General features: G+C 38.5%; 1 protein-coding gene across 5 annotated transcripts; it reads right to left on the bottom strand.

The window, feature by feature from the left end:
• Positions 1-914: 914 nt before the first annotated feature.
• Positions 915-12160, bottom strand: ubn1 (ubinuclein 1). Of its 5 annotated transcripts, none has more exons than XM_027006159.3 (17): positions 11327-12160; positions 11091-11189; positions 10383-10481; positions 9841-9981; positions 8619-8704; positions 7948-8377; positions 7339-7409; positions 7048-7177; positions 6176-6294; positions 5902-6018; positions 5573-5716; positions 4605-4655; positions 4456-4492; positions 3545-4111; positions 2905-3136; positions 2572-2673; positions 915-1913 (listed from the first exon to the last, which is right to left on the bottom strand). In XM_027006159.3, exons 1-17 carry the CDS (start codon positions 11561-11563, stop codon positions 1861-1863), a joined length of 2715 nt encoding a protein of 904 aa, XP_026861960.2. In that variant the 5' UTR covers positions 11564-12160; the 3' UTR covers positions 915-1860. The 5 variants fall into 5 exon arrangements, with proteins under 5 accessions (XP_026861960.2, XP_026861964.2, XP_026861963.2 ...); XM_027006163.3 differs by having other exon boundaries at positions 3545-3925; XM_027006162.3 differs by lacking the exon at positions 2572-2673.
• Between the last annotated feature and the right edge of the window lie 2111 nt (positions 12161-14271).

Below are 14271 nucleotides of genomic sequence, written 5' to 3'. Positions count from 1 at the left end.
TTAGATGAATGAGAGCTTGATGCTTTGGGCTTAAAACTTACTCACCAGGCTCTATAAGTACATTGGGTTTTCCTCAAGACTTCAGTTTATTCCAGCACAATCCTTGCTGGCTTGCAGTGACTATGACCATATATCACTTCACAGTAATAGTTGTACTGATATAAGATCAGTTTTGTCTTCCCTTCCTGCACCCAGTTGATCCAAAAGTTGAATCTGGATCAGAATTATCCAGATGTTTTGCTATCCAATATCAGGTAACACAGTTGGGACTATATATCACCATGTAGGCCACTAGCTATGTAAAGAACAGGTAAAATAGTTAACATGGGGTCACTGAGTGTTTCTATTTGAAGAGCCAGAAATCAGCACAATAGGCTGATAAAAGATAAAAGCTTATTATGCAATTTTGCCCAGGAGTGTAAATAGCCTATACTACAAATGTATTGTTTGACCAATTTTACCATTTTGATTATATAAAAGGTACCCCAATCCCACCAAGATATTTTTGAACACCACATACTTAAGGTTTGACACAAATTAAAACTAAGATTGGATTATTTGACATTATCCAAGCTAAGAAGCATTTTTGAGCAACCCATTTCCAAGATTTAAACTATTTCAATAGACAAAAGCCAATTAGATTACTTCTGAACAACTGGGCCGTTCTCATTATGGGTAGGCTGTAGAAACAAAATGAATTTGCAACAGCACTGTTATTTTGAAGTGGTCATTACTGGATGTACAAATGATCCCTTGTCTTGGCAACAATCCTCAAACTTTGTTTTTTGACCTATGAGTTCACCACTGCATTGAAAATTATAGGTAAAATATGTAATTTATACTGACAATAGATAAATGTTAGTTGTCACCCTTCATAGCAGTAACATCTTGTTACAGAAAGATCACACTGTCCATAATGGTCACATATTTTATTTATAAACATTACCATCAATCAGTTTAGCTCAGTCACATTTTACAAATGAGATGCACATCTTGCTGTAACAGCTTTGTTGTAAGCCTTATAATTATGAGCTTGTACTTAATGTGACGCTACCCCTCCACCATTAAGAATCCCTGAGAATATAGGAAGTGTCATTTTTAATTTCACAAGGGAAAGAAAAAAAAAATCCCTTTCTCAGATGTACAATGCAGAAATCCTTTATATTCAATATAATCCAACAATTCTTATGCAGAAAAAAAAAAAAAAAAAAAAAAAAAAAAGCACATTTGCTTACTTGTGTTCATTTTTAAATGACTCCCCTTCATGTCACATCACATAGTTGGTAAAAATAACGGAATGCCAACTGATTGAAAACTCACAGCCCATGACCACTGCAGAACATGGGTCTACAAGCACAAAATTCATACCACTGTTCCACGATCTTTGGGAAGTTTGCATCAGAATTGACCAATAATTGCATGCAATTGGCCAGTGGACTGAAGAGAAACAGCCATTACATTCACACCAAATACCTTAGATAGGTCAAAGAAAAAACAAACAAACAAAAAAACCCTGGCATCTCAAAGTGCAGATTTCACAATAAGGCAAAGAACGGACTTCCACTTTTATTTTTATTATTATTAATTATAATTAGAGACATTGCCACTGTTTTGCATTGTCATAATGCACAAACGTTTGAATGCAGACTGAATTACCTACTTTATCATGGAGCCTTTCTAACTGAGGCTTGCTGACAATGTAGTATTTTTTACTAGTTAAATATTAAATATTGTTTTACTAGGATAGGAGAAGCACATGTAGTTAACATTTAAGGTGACTTTCACTCAGCTCTTTAAGTCCCTGTGGGAATAGTATTGGAAAAGAAATGTTCATCTGTTTCTCCTTTCTGACGTAAGCCATTAGTGCAGTTTTCTCTGTGCATTGGGCCCCTCTGCATGGATCTCATTTCCACCTGTGAAATCAAAACAAAACAAACAAAAAAAAGAGACTGACTAATGAACCAAAAAGCACATCAGTAATTAGCACCAATAAAGTTAGACGTCATTGTAGTTAATAAAATTGCACATCCATGTCTCATGCACACGCAAGCAGACTCACAAACAAACACACGTGAATTCTGCTAAAAGATTTCTAAATTCTCTTAACATTGGTTCATATTTAAGATTGAATATACAGTATTAGTGATTAAACTTGCTGGTAAACAAGCAGAACAGAGTTCATAAAACAAGGCTGTATTCAAAGTCTGCTGTGTTGTGTGGCATGCGTTTCTTTTGTGAGAAATATAAATCAAATCTACTCTTACTTTTGAAAAATCTTATATCTTTTTAAATAGGACCATGTTAGAACAGACAGACAATCATGTATCAAGTTTAAACCAACTAATTTGTCCAGATTTAAAAGTAAAGCAATCTGGTATGGGCATCTCCCATCCTGCTGAAGAAATACAATCAAACAAGGCCCAATACATGCTGAATAGCACATGTGCATGTATCATTTATATGTCACATTCATGTCGCAGGAACTAGCAAGCAGCAGGGAAAAAAACAAACAAAAAAAAAAAAAACCCAAAACCACAGGGTGAAAAACCGCCTACGATTCTGTAAGGTCACCTAAAGGATGGGTCCTAGGAGACAAAGCATGAAGAGCAGATGAGGAGGAGACAGGACCAGAGAGAGGATACAGGACACTAGAACACAGGGCAGAGTAAATACCTGAGAGGGTTGGGGGTGTGGGGCAGAGAAGAGAAAAGATGACAAATGGACAGCAGCATCAGAAATGTGGCCAAAGATTATATTTATATATTTAAACTAAAACCAAATGTAACGTGTATTAACTAAAAAAATGTTTTCACGTTCAAACGATAGGGGAGGGGCTTAATGTCTGATCATTAAATGTAAAAAGACAACAACTGCTCCAACTGAGCCACCTGACCCTCAACTCACCATGTGTGAGACCATACTGGAAAGTACCATTTGCTGGCCCAGAAAGCATGTCTTTGCAGGTGTGGTTGTGGCAAGGTTTGCCAGCATAAGCTAGCCCAGGGAAGGGCAATGCATGCAGGGGGACTACATTCGTCAAAGCCCCCGACTGTGGAGCATTGGGGTAAGACGGAGCCTGGAGGGACAGAGAGGGTGTGGGGAGGGCCGCATCGCCACAAGAGCCCTCCACAGCAGCCTGTGTAGACACAGATATGTGAATGATCCAACAAACACAAAAAGCAAACAAGATGCCTGTGGCAACACACTTATACCAACAAAACACTACTGGCAGTGGTTCATTACAAACGTGTGCAATATTGACCACCTTGTACAACCAACTTGTCAACTTCTGGATAATACAAAGCAGTGCTAAAATGGCCCAACATAGCTTGTTTATTTTCATTTATATAATTTGCATTTCGTTCACCAAAATACAAGAATTTTACTTTAAACCCACCAAACTACAGAGAAACAATCCTCTGAAGTTATGCTTGTCCCTTTTCTAGGCAAATGTTCCCTTACCCATTTTCATAATAAATGTCTATACAGCAATGTCCCACACAAACATGGCTATCCTTTCACGTATATATAATCAGACACTCACTACTGTCACGGAAACTGGAGCTTTGCAAAACGAGGTTGTAGTGAGCAGTCTGGCCACGCCCTGGACTGCAGTTGTGTCGCCTTCAGCTGCAGCAGGTGGAGATACCAGCGTCAGCTTTTGGGATGTCTTCTCCCCCATAGGAAGCTGACTTGGAGCTGAAGCCCCTCCACAGTTGGACGCAGTCTTCGAAGCCGAACCGACTCCAGAGTCCGTGGCCAATCGTTCACCTGGGCTAGCCAGCAGACTCTCTGCAATGGAGACCGCCTGGGGGTTGGCTGCATTCTTCCCGGTTCCCTCAAGCTCCTCTTCAACATCAAGTTTTTCGCCCTCAATGGAAACCTGATGCCCACCTAATGAGGATCTCCCTCCCTCTCCCCTCAGCTTGGGCAGTGGAGGAGAAAAATAGACTGTTTGTGCACATGGAGGTTTACAGATGGCATGCTGAGGGGCTTGTTGGACAATCAAGGGTAGACTGAGGCGCTTTCGCTGAGCCGTGGCACCACCTAGTGGCCCCTTCATTGCTGACACAGCCTGGACAACGCCAGTTTTCTCAGAGGAAAAGCCAACCTATGGATTAATCAAGCGTGGAAACCGAAGGAAAGGATAGATTCATGTGTTTAATATACAAATATTTTTATAAGGCTCATCTATAGAGTATGTATACCTAACAGGTTGCCATACTTTTAACTGTCAATTGTAAGATGTAATCCATAAGTCCTAGCGCTGTCTCTGTCTAATCCAATTGTAACCAGGCAAATCTATATAAACTATAGTTTGGGTCAGGTTTAAATGTCATTCAATCATTCAATGCCTCTCCATCAAAGCCACATGCAAAAAAACAAAACAAAACCTACCCATGCACTTAGAAAAAGGTCAACGGATAGTGTTGCATCCGATTTCTAAACTTTTACCTTTTTGGATTTTGGAATCATGGATTTCTTCCTTGCCCTGTACAAAAATAGTAACGAAGGGCTATTGTGATTACTACAGAATTTACATCATTTCACTCATGCTGATTTTGAATGGCACAAAACCATGCAACATCTAGGACCGTACTTACACTACACCTGTTATGTGTCCGTGCACTCTGCGGCTCTCGATGAGCAGGATCCTGTGGCCAAGGGCGAGAGATATGGCTGATGTGAAGCACTGTTGGTGTTATACTATGCAGCATCAAGTCTGGAACACTGCACTTTGCTCATTTTGGTGAGCTGGTTTTATAAGTGCTTAACAGTTTATACGTAGCTTATGGAACTACACCGGTTCTTCCTCAAGTGATTTGTTCTCCCTTTGAGGTCACCAAGGGAGTGAGCTTTCAGAGATGGCACTTAAATGATCAGATAAACATCACATCCATCAGTGAAGATGAAGCATATCCTTGAACCTAAAATTTAGTGCCACATATTGAGGTTCTTTCATCTTAGGAACATTTTCCATACTTCAATATTCCTTAACTTAACACACAGTTGTGTGAAGTTCATTTTTAGGTGTTGAAAATGGAAAATTAGCCAGAAATCCATGGTGCATAATATAGCAGAAAACACATATACTGAACTAGGAAGAAGCAGCACTGTTCTAGCAAATGAATTCCTCCTTGTTTAGGGACTGAAATTTACATAATCTAGTACAAGTCTATTCGAAGCACCAAAATTTACAGACTATTGCTTTGGCTGCCTTAGAAGAACAATGGAACTATACATTTCCTTGATCTTCATAAGAAGCAGTTTTAAAAACACAGCACAAAACCTACTATTCATAAACTGACGTGTTTGGATGTTACTATTGCATAAATCAAATCATCATCATCTTGTTTGTAAATCATTTCAGATGTAAATTTCCTCTCCATGTCCCTTGTATTCACTTGAAGGTTTTCAATATGTTCTACAGAATATAAAGTATCAATTGCAATAGCAAACAATACGTTATAGAAAGTTATACGGAGTTCACCTGTACTTGCTTTTTTAGTTCACAACATACCCACAGGTGGCTCATGGGAGTCCATGAAATATAGAAGGAGCAGAGCATTACCGGGATTGCATCCATCCTTTGGGCCACAGTGGCTTTACTTCAGCTTCCAGGAAAGTTCTTAGGTATTCCTCCAAGCTGGGGCCTGTGATGGCTTCAAGTTCATAGCTGCTCATCTTCAGTCTCACAACCTCACCCAGCAATTCCCTGCAAGCACACCAATCTGTAAAGCAAGCATGCGCAAAGAAGCTGCACAAGGAAAAGTTCACCCCTTCCCATAAAACCAACCAACCATCCAGCATACCTGCAGATAGTTACTTATTTGTCAATATTGGCCAATTTAGTTTAATATGCAACCACACACATGAACCATGTATTTATTGGTAGATAACCTGATTTCCTCTGTCCATCTGAACCTCTTGCGAGGCCCAAAGATCCGTTTTCCACTTTTGTCATCATCTTCTTCATCTGATCCATCTATTGCCCTCTGCTCTTTTTCAGCCTCCAATCTAAAGAAAATAAATACTTTTCAGGCTGGAATGATTCATTACAACCGTCATATATTTTTGATGTTTGTGTGAATGGAACAGCAGTCAATGAGAAAGATGCACTATACACCACCAGGGCTGTATACAGGGGCCACTATACACCACTGGGGCTGCATACTTTGCAGCTCTGGCTTCTGAGTGAGCTTGGCAGTTGCCATTGAAACGGTCAATCTGCTCTGGCATGGTTCGCGCAACTGCCCCTTCTAGTCTTAGTAGCAGATCCCTCAGCTGATCATCCTGATAATAGACAGTTCCATAAAAAAAGTATGTAAAGAACATTTGATAAAGTACATTCATGAAACAGCATTACTATAAATTATATAAAGTTACATCTAGAAATAAGGGGTCTTCCTCAGCAGTGTATATAGGGTCAGCAGATTAGGGTCTCATGAATGAAATCTCACATGACCCAACTTGCATGAGAAATTATAGATGGTTATGTATACAGGGAGGACTTGGTATAGCACTTACAGCTTTTCTTCTGACTTTACTGCACAGAATCCAGTGAAATTGTCCATTCTTGTTATAAGTCCTCCAAATATTTTATAAGACTGTGGTGCGCATACACACTCAATATCCATATAGTATATAAAACATTCGTTGTTTTTTTTTTGGAATAGCTTCTGTTCATGTCCACAATTTAGACATGAAAAAGCACTGAAAACAACTGAGAGCATGATCTAAAAGTGTGTATGAGCATTCAAGTTTATGTAATCCCATAAGTGAAGTGCTCTTCTCCAGAGAATCTGAACTCTTCAGCCATTTTAAATTATTTTTGTGTTTTATTTTGCTTGTGTTCTTTCATTAGATTAACTCATTAGCAATATATTTCAGGGCCTTTCTGCACAACCAACATATCTCATCTTATATTATTGCTATTTATTATTTTCTCCCTCTTGGCAGTGTTGGGTTCCCAACTTCCTGTGTATGTACAAATTTAAGCAGCCTTATGATTTTTCACTCCAAGTTTTGGCAAAGCAGGTTACTGACCAGGTGAAGAAGATGGAGTTTCTTAGCCCTCTTAAGAAGAGTGGTTTTCTTGCAGGAAAGCTGTGATGCCAGGTAGGAGAAGATTCTAGAACGTACCTTATCAGGGAATTCTTTGGACTTAACTTCCACACTAAAATATGCCCATAGACAAACAAAAAGAATGGAAACAAGTGAGTTTAAATATTAAGAAAATTGCTTGTAAAGATTTACTTACCGCCACATATGAAAAAAAGAAAAAGAACTGCAAACTGTCCATAGCTTGCATGAGACATAGATACTTTTCCCACTTACTGCAGTAGAACGTTGTTTATTTCAGGAGCAAGAGCCTCCAACTTTTTCTCGCCTTCAATTTCTTTGGTTACCTAGTGGAGCAAATTTTAGACAGAATGCCTTAGTTCTCAATTGCCCCCACCCCTTGATCAAATCCAACCCTTCTGACTTCACATTTGTAAAGTTGTGCACTCCTCCCCCACAGGTTATTAACAATCCATCATTATGGCAGCTACAGAAATAAAGAACTGGCAGTGTTTGCCTTCAATTCATAGATTGTTGGAAGTTGAAGGCTGTTTATGATTAAGATGAGAAAGTAAAGGCTGTATCTGGCCTGCCATGTCTGTAAAGATGTGCATGGGATAGAAAAGCTAGCAGTGATGGAAATTTAAGGCATATGGATTTGAAAAGCATTTTGAAAATTTATTTTCAGAGCTGTGTGAACTCAAATCTCCTTCAAGCTGAAACAGAAAAAAAAAAGCCTACACCACCCACAATCCAAATTTGTGCAACTTTGTGTGTGTGATCATTAAGATATTAATATACATCTATCCGCCACGCCACCCCCCCCCCCCAAAGGAGTATATAAACTTAAACCCATCAGCTTTACTGCAATAGAGCCAAAAATACCTGACAAAGTTCTTGGATGCATAGCAATAGCATAGGAGGTAATCCCTCAGGGAGTGAAACAGATGCCTTGGTAGGCTGGAATACAACTCGAGTTTCTCGGTTCTCCTCCAAATCTGGAGGAGCAGTGCTGTGCTCCTCAGTCAAAAGCCCATCAAGGTCAAAGTCTTGGTCCACAGCCTTCACCGCTTGGAGGAGCTCATCCGCACTGGCCGAACCAATGAGCGTCAAGAGCGGATCTTCTGGAGCCTCTTCTGGGATAGCAAAGGCCCAGTCAGCCGGAGTAGGAAGTCCGTCACTGCCCTTCACATTGAACATCTGCAGCTGCTGAAGCTTCTCCTTGTGAAATTTTCTAAGCATGCCATCAATACTCTGTGGCTTGGTGCTTTTCTTTTTCTTTTTCTTTTCTTCTGGTGACATGCCAGGCAGTGTGCTGTAGAAAAAGAGTACAAATTCAAAAGCATAGTAACTTTACCAAGTAACTAACAAGAGATCTTGCCGAACCCACATCTGGCACTGCTCTGGTAAACTCAAATGCTGCTATGTGAAATGAAAAACAGAACTGGGCTTATGTTTGTTGGGTGAACATCGGAATGGACTGCACAATCACATGAACAATAAGTTAATGAAACTAAACTTATTCAAAATATAAATGATTTAATATCTGAAATTACCTTTTTTTCGAATTTTCATTCTCTGGCTGCAAATCCTCTTTTCTCTTCTTGTTCGTCCTGCCCTCACCTTCTTTGAGTTTCCGTTTCTGTGTTGAACAAATAAAAGAACCCTTGTTTACACCCTTGATTTCATGCATAAAATGCAGTTTAAACTGACTGATACCCAAATAAACAGAGCACATTAATCATTGCAATAAGAGAGAGAGAGAAAAAAAAAAAAGCATAAATCACACAAAGGCATAGCAAAAAATAAAAGCTTAAAGCTTCAAAACTGTGTTCGTGCTTAAACCTGCAATTAGCCTAAAAAAATATAGACTATGATTCTCAAAATTGGAACTTGTACATGTAGGGTTGACCAGTTGTCTTCTTGACCCATTGTGTGTAGGTTAGTTCTGCTCAAGTGCCATAGAAGGCTGGGAGTTTTGGACAGAGGGATGTCAATCAAGGATGCTCATTAGAATATTAGGACCATGACTCCAGAGTTCTTAGATTTTTAGAGCTCAGTTTCATAATACATCTATAATTGTTTTTTTCCTCCTATTCACACTTTTCTGCATGTTTATTGCAATGCAATATTGTACACCATTTCCTGGGACTTCACAAATTAAATCTTTTTTGGGGGGAAAAAATAAATAAATAAATAATAATAATAATAATGTAATCTGGGTTTAAGGCTAAACAATTGCCCCTTGAACCATGTTTAGTCCAAGTGAGTAGCTGCAAAGCGTGTCAGGTTCTCCAATACTATAGAGATCAGTGAGGTTGTTTTATGCATGATACACACCCCCCCCCCCCCAAAAAAAAAGCAGAGGGGGGAGACCAATGTCTCGAATTTTAGTTGTTGACAAATACTGAGAGAAATGTAGAAATATCAGACACTGGAGCATGTATTCACAGTACATATGGTAAATGGCTAGATATGTGAAAGAAGTTCATTTTAAATCTTTGCACTTGAAGCCATCTACAATTCCAGCAGCCAGACTGCCCTTTTAGCAATCTTTACAGAAAATAGACATTTTGCCAACACATTTGAATGCTGTTCAAAAGTATAAAATGAGAGCCATTATTACATTTAAATTAATTTAAAATACATTTTTATCTTGCTCAATTATTGCATTTGGGACATACTCAACTTCCCAGGATTTTTAAAGTCATCTGTGACTTAATGAATGCACTTGCCAGCCATTTTAAATACAGCAAAGGACTATGAATGCCTACACACCTTGAACTTAATGTTATTCTCAAAGTCATCCATCTCATTTTCTTCACCTTCCTCAAAAGCCTGGCGAAAATGTAGAATTCCAGAATTGATGTAAAATCCTCCATACTTGGTTGAAAGGGAGGCTGGAACCAGCTCGTCATACTTGGGAAATTGATGGGCGCACAAAAACAAAAGCTATTGCAATTCACTGGACTCTCTGAAACACTGTTCACATTATAAGAGATCGCGCAGGGTTAGTTCTCTTATTTATTCATGACAAAAATAAGCTGCAATCTGCTGCCTGCAAAGAATGTGTGTGACAAAACTTTTAAAAAAGACTTGAAAGTATGGTCAATAGACAAAGTTTTCAGCATGTACCCATAAACAGGAACCAGTACTTAGCATATCCACATGTACCAAAGGGAGCCAAACAATTTTGCATTGAAATCTGAATAGGGGAGAATATTTTAAACACAAAGAAAACATAGTATTGCCTGTACCAAATTAGTTCACATGCTTCATGAAAGAAAAGTTAAACAGAAGCACACTAGACTGAGACTCACTGCCTCAGAGTTGTCAATAAAAGAGTCGGTTTCATCATATCCGTAACCCATATCCACTAAATCTTGCCATCTGTCTTTTCGCCGTGTAGGAGGTTCACCCTAAAAAAATAAATGAATAAATAAAAGTTTTCCCCCTTTTTTAGTTTAAGCAATATTAAAATGGAATTTAAAAAAAGCATACTGACAAAATGTGAAAACAATTATAAACATGTTAGCTCATCTTAAAGAAACCTCATGACTTTAAAGGCTTTCTTGGTTTAAGATGCTTATTTTTAGTTTCAAATGGAAAGTTCCCAATCATATATAAAGTCCTAGGACCAAGGAAAGGCTTTATAAATCTCGTTACTCACTGGCAGAGTCAAACTAATAACTCTGCTTTAGGGAAACAATAAAGTGGCCTTGTGCAATGCAACATACCTTAAAGAGAAACTGTGAAAATACTTTATTAAAATTTACTTCTGAAACTCCCCAATTCAGAGCAGCTAGGATCTATATTTGTAGATGAGGCTTCACCCTCAACCAGGGTCTAGTGGCTTAGACATACTACAACATTTTAATATGGTGGTAGGGTTACATCTGTTTGTAATTGCTTTGGTGCTCAACAAATGTCCTAACTTGAACATAAACCATGTTTAACCAGCTAACAAAATTCATGACTCTGCATTTTGCTTTTTTTATACAGGTTCTTTGTGGAATAGTGTTACTCACATATTTCTCCTCAAACTTTCTAGCCAGGTACTCCAGCTCATCTCTCTCCTTGTCCGTTACCGCCTCATCCAAAGCGTTGAGCCTGGTTTCAGCTGTCACCTTCAAAATGGAAAGAAGAGAGAAGTGCATTATTCCAGCTGATTTGGCTTAATTGGAATCTACTTCAGTGAACTTCGCGTGATCTTTAGACGTGAAAACCTTTGGCACGGATTACTGAAAATGTTCAGCCGCTTTACCTTCACTTTGATAAGTTCAGGATAGTAAAATTCTGGGCAACGTCGCTCATCAGACTCGAAAAGGACCAGTTCGATTCTATCTGAAGCTGAAGTCTCCGTCCGCGGTAATTCAGCAGCGACTACATCCTGTTTGGGAAATTCTTCATGGACATGGCTGGTACAGATAGTATGGAGGAGAGTGGCCTCGTTTGAAAGTGTAGTCAGTTGGATTCTCCGCGGTGCAGCCATTGCACACATCGGCGCCCGTCTTCGGTCCTCCAGGCACAGGTGCGCCGAGTTAAGTTATTTGGAAAGCCAATAAAATACAGCCAAGATGTCACTTCATCCGCCATAAAAAGGAAGTTAAATACATACATGTTGTAGCATTTTCCGAGAGCAATTAGCTAGGCTATAAAGGCAGACAAAGCTAGTAAATAAAAAGACGTAGAATTAATCAGACCTCAATCCACCAGCTAGCTCTTATGGCATTCAGCACATGACTATGTTTTCTACAATCAAATTTATCTGTACCACGTAGAATCGCCGAATTATTAGCTGTCTTTTGCACGGCATCGTTTCATAAGTCTTGCGAAACCTTTTGGTAATTTATTTGTGTGTGCCCTACGGCCTTATTTTTCACTGACAGACAGCACGATACATCTGAAACAAACATCATTACGCCAGTTCGCAAATAGACAGCAACGTGGAGAATACAGCCGTTTTTTCAAATGCAAAATGACACCAAAAACGTCGACTCGTTTATAGCGAACGCACTGCACACAGGTTTTGAAACGACAGCTAAGAGCAAAATCAAAATTCCCCAATAGTAGCTGTACCCGCATCCTTCCCCAAAAATCAAATCAGGACGTCTTCATTGGACGGAGTATCGCAGGTCGCTATATCGTCATCAGAATGCGCCCCTGTTCTACATAATAATGCAGTAAATAACCTAAAACAAATATCTACTGAAACAATTATATTATTTATTTGCATTTTTCATTGCACATATATTATCATACAATCCTAATGTCACAGCCTGCCAAGCGGTCTCATTTTATTCATGTAGCCTAGCTTGCTGTCAGACACGAATAGCCTAATTCAAACCTGACACAGTACCTTTCAGTATAGTAATACTGTGGAAGACCCTAATATAGTAGACAAGTGCAGTAATGCATGAGGAGGAATGCGTGATAACAATAGATCCTTTCAGTGCTACATGTAAATTTATTAACAAAGCCCCTGAAATAACTATAACAAAGGGGATCATCACGCATTCTTCCTCACACATTATTGCAGGTGTTGTCTACTGTATTACTTGCAAGAGATGCCAAATGCCATAAATGTTAATGTAATCAACTTTTCATTGCAGAAACCAGGAGAAAGCTTGCTGGTTGTTTTTGTTGAACACCTCCACACAATCAAATTTAAAGATTTGTCATTACCAGTGGCAAAATATTTATTGCTAATGGACATTGCATGCCATTTGTTGCTATGGCAGCAATGAAGTGAGAAAACTCAAAGAACAAGAACTAATCTACAATATTGGAACTTTAGAACCCCATGTAATTAATGTTATTTCTTTTTTAATATTTACTTTTTCTAATATACTATTTATTTCTTATATTAGTATAATAAGATCTACCTCATAACTTCAAAAGCACTTTCCATTCATATCTGATGAAAGACCTCTGTCCAAAACATTCTGATTCTTTGGAAACCTTGTATACTTCACCACAATCTCTACATCCTTCAACTTCCATCCTCATTATTACCATATTCAATATTATAATCAAGGGTATACAGTATCAAACACTGTGGACACAATTTCTACTACAAGCAATGACTAAAAACAAGTGCTAATATGTTTGGCAAAGTCCAGTGCAGATTCAGAGTATATAGCTTAGAATAAATGCTTTGGGTGTTTAAAGTCTTTGTTTCGGGCTTGTTTTCATTAAGGCTGCATGATTCATATCTTATCAACAGAGGGCAGCAGAGTCCACTGAAAGAAAGAGAATAGCAACAAATGTGATCAGTCTTAACAGCAAGTTCCCAGTGCACGCCTGGTTCATGACCATGATAGAGCATCAGAGTTGTTTCTGTGTGCTGTTACATTGTACAAGCCTGGTGAAAAACAAGACTGTTAAAATTTGTTTGTTGAATGAAATATCCCAGCTTTGTCACTCATGTGAATCGTTCGCATCAAAAGCAATAACTCTCAGATATGATCTCAAATATTTTTGCCAGTACTGCTTATGTCAATGCAATTTGGCATTAAATGTCAATCCTGTCAAAACCTAAACACAACTGATACAGGTTTTGAAAGATTGCAAATCAGGAATTCTTATAGCTTGATGTATTTACTGGCCCAGTGGGAGTAGTACAGAGTAGCACAGTAGTACCTTTCCTTAGAGATCAGTTACCATTGTTTGTACCCAGAACACCCCAGACAGATGACTGCAGACATCTGTTGGAAGACAAGCTGTTCTTGGTTTAGTAAATAGCAAGTGATTTATAAGGTATGGACTCTACATTTTTATGAAATCACTGTGCAGAAGAATTAATATTGCATTTCTGCAATAGTTTGGCACTGGAGTTACAATATAAGAACATTTAAGTATAATGGGTTTTATATCTGCAGGTGGATGGTGTCAAACTTTATCTCAGTTCTGCTATAATGAGTTACATATGGAATGTGCTTAAGCAGACATTAAAGTCAAAGGCCGTGTGTTAATCTGCCAGATGGTAACACACCTGATTTGCCATCACTGCCTGTCCCTTTCTTTCACTTCTGAGAGATACAGTATGTGAACACATACACACAGACACATACAACCACTTTGGATTGTTATTACAAATGTCCATAATTTCCATTTATTACAAATTTTAGTAGTTGGCATCTACAATATAATTTATTTACCATTTAATGATATTTACCTCACATTAACCATTGTTAACATTGAGTTTCG

This window comes from Electrophorus electricus, chromosome 18 (assembly GCF_041902795.1).
Source record: "Electrophorus electricus isolate QZ-2024a chromosome 18, ASM4190279v1, whole genome shotgun sequence".
Lineage (NCBI taxonomy): Eukaryota > Metazoa > Chordata > Actinopteri > Gymnotiformes > Gymnotidae > Electrophorus > Electrophorus electricus.
The sequence above is the reverse complement of the archived record's forward strand: the minus strand, read 5'-3'. Positions and strand labels throughout refer to the sequence as shown.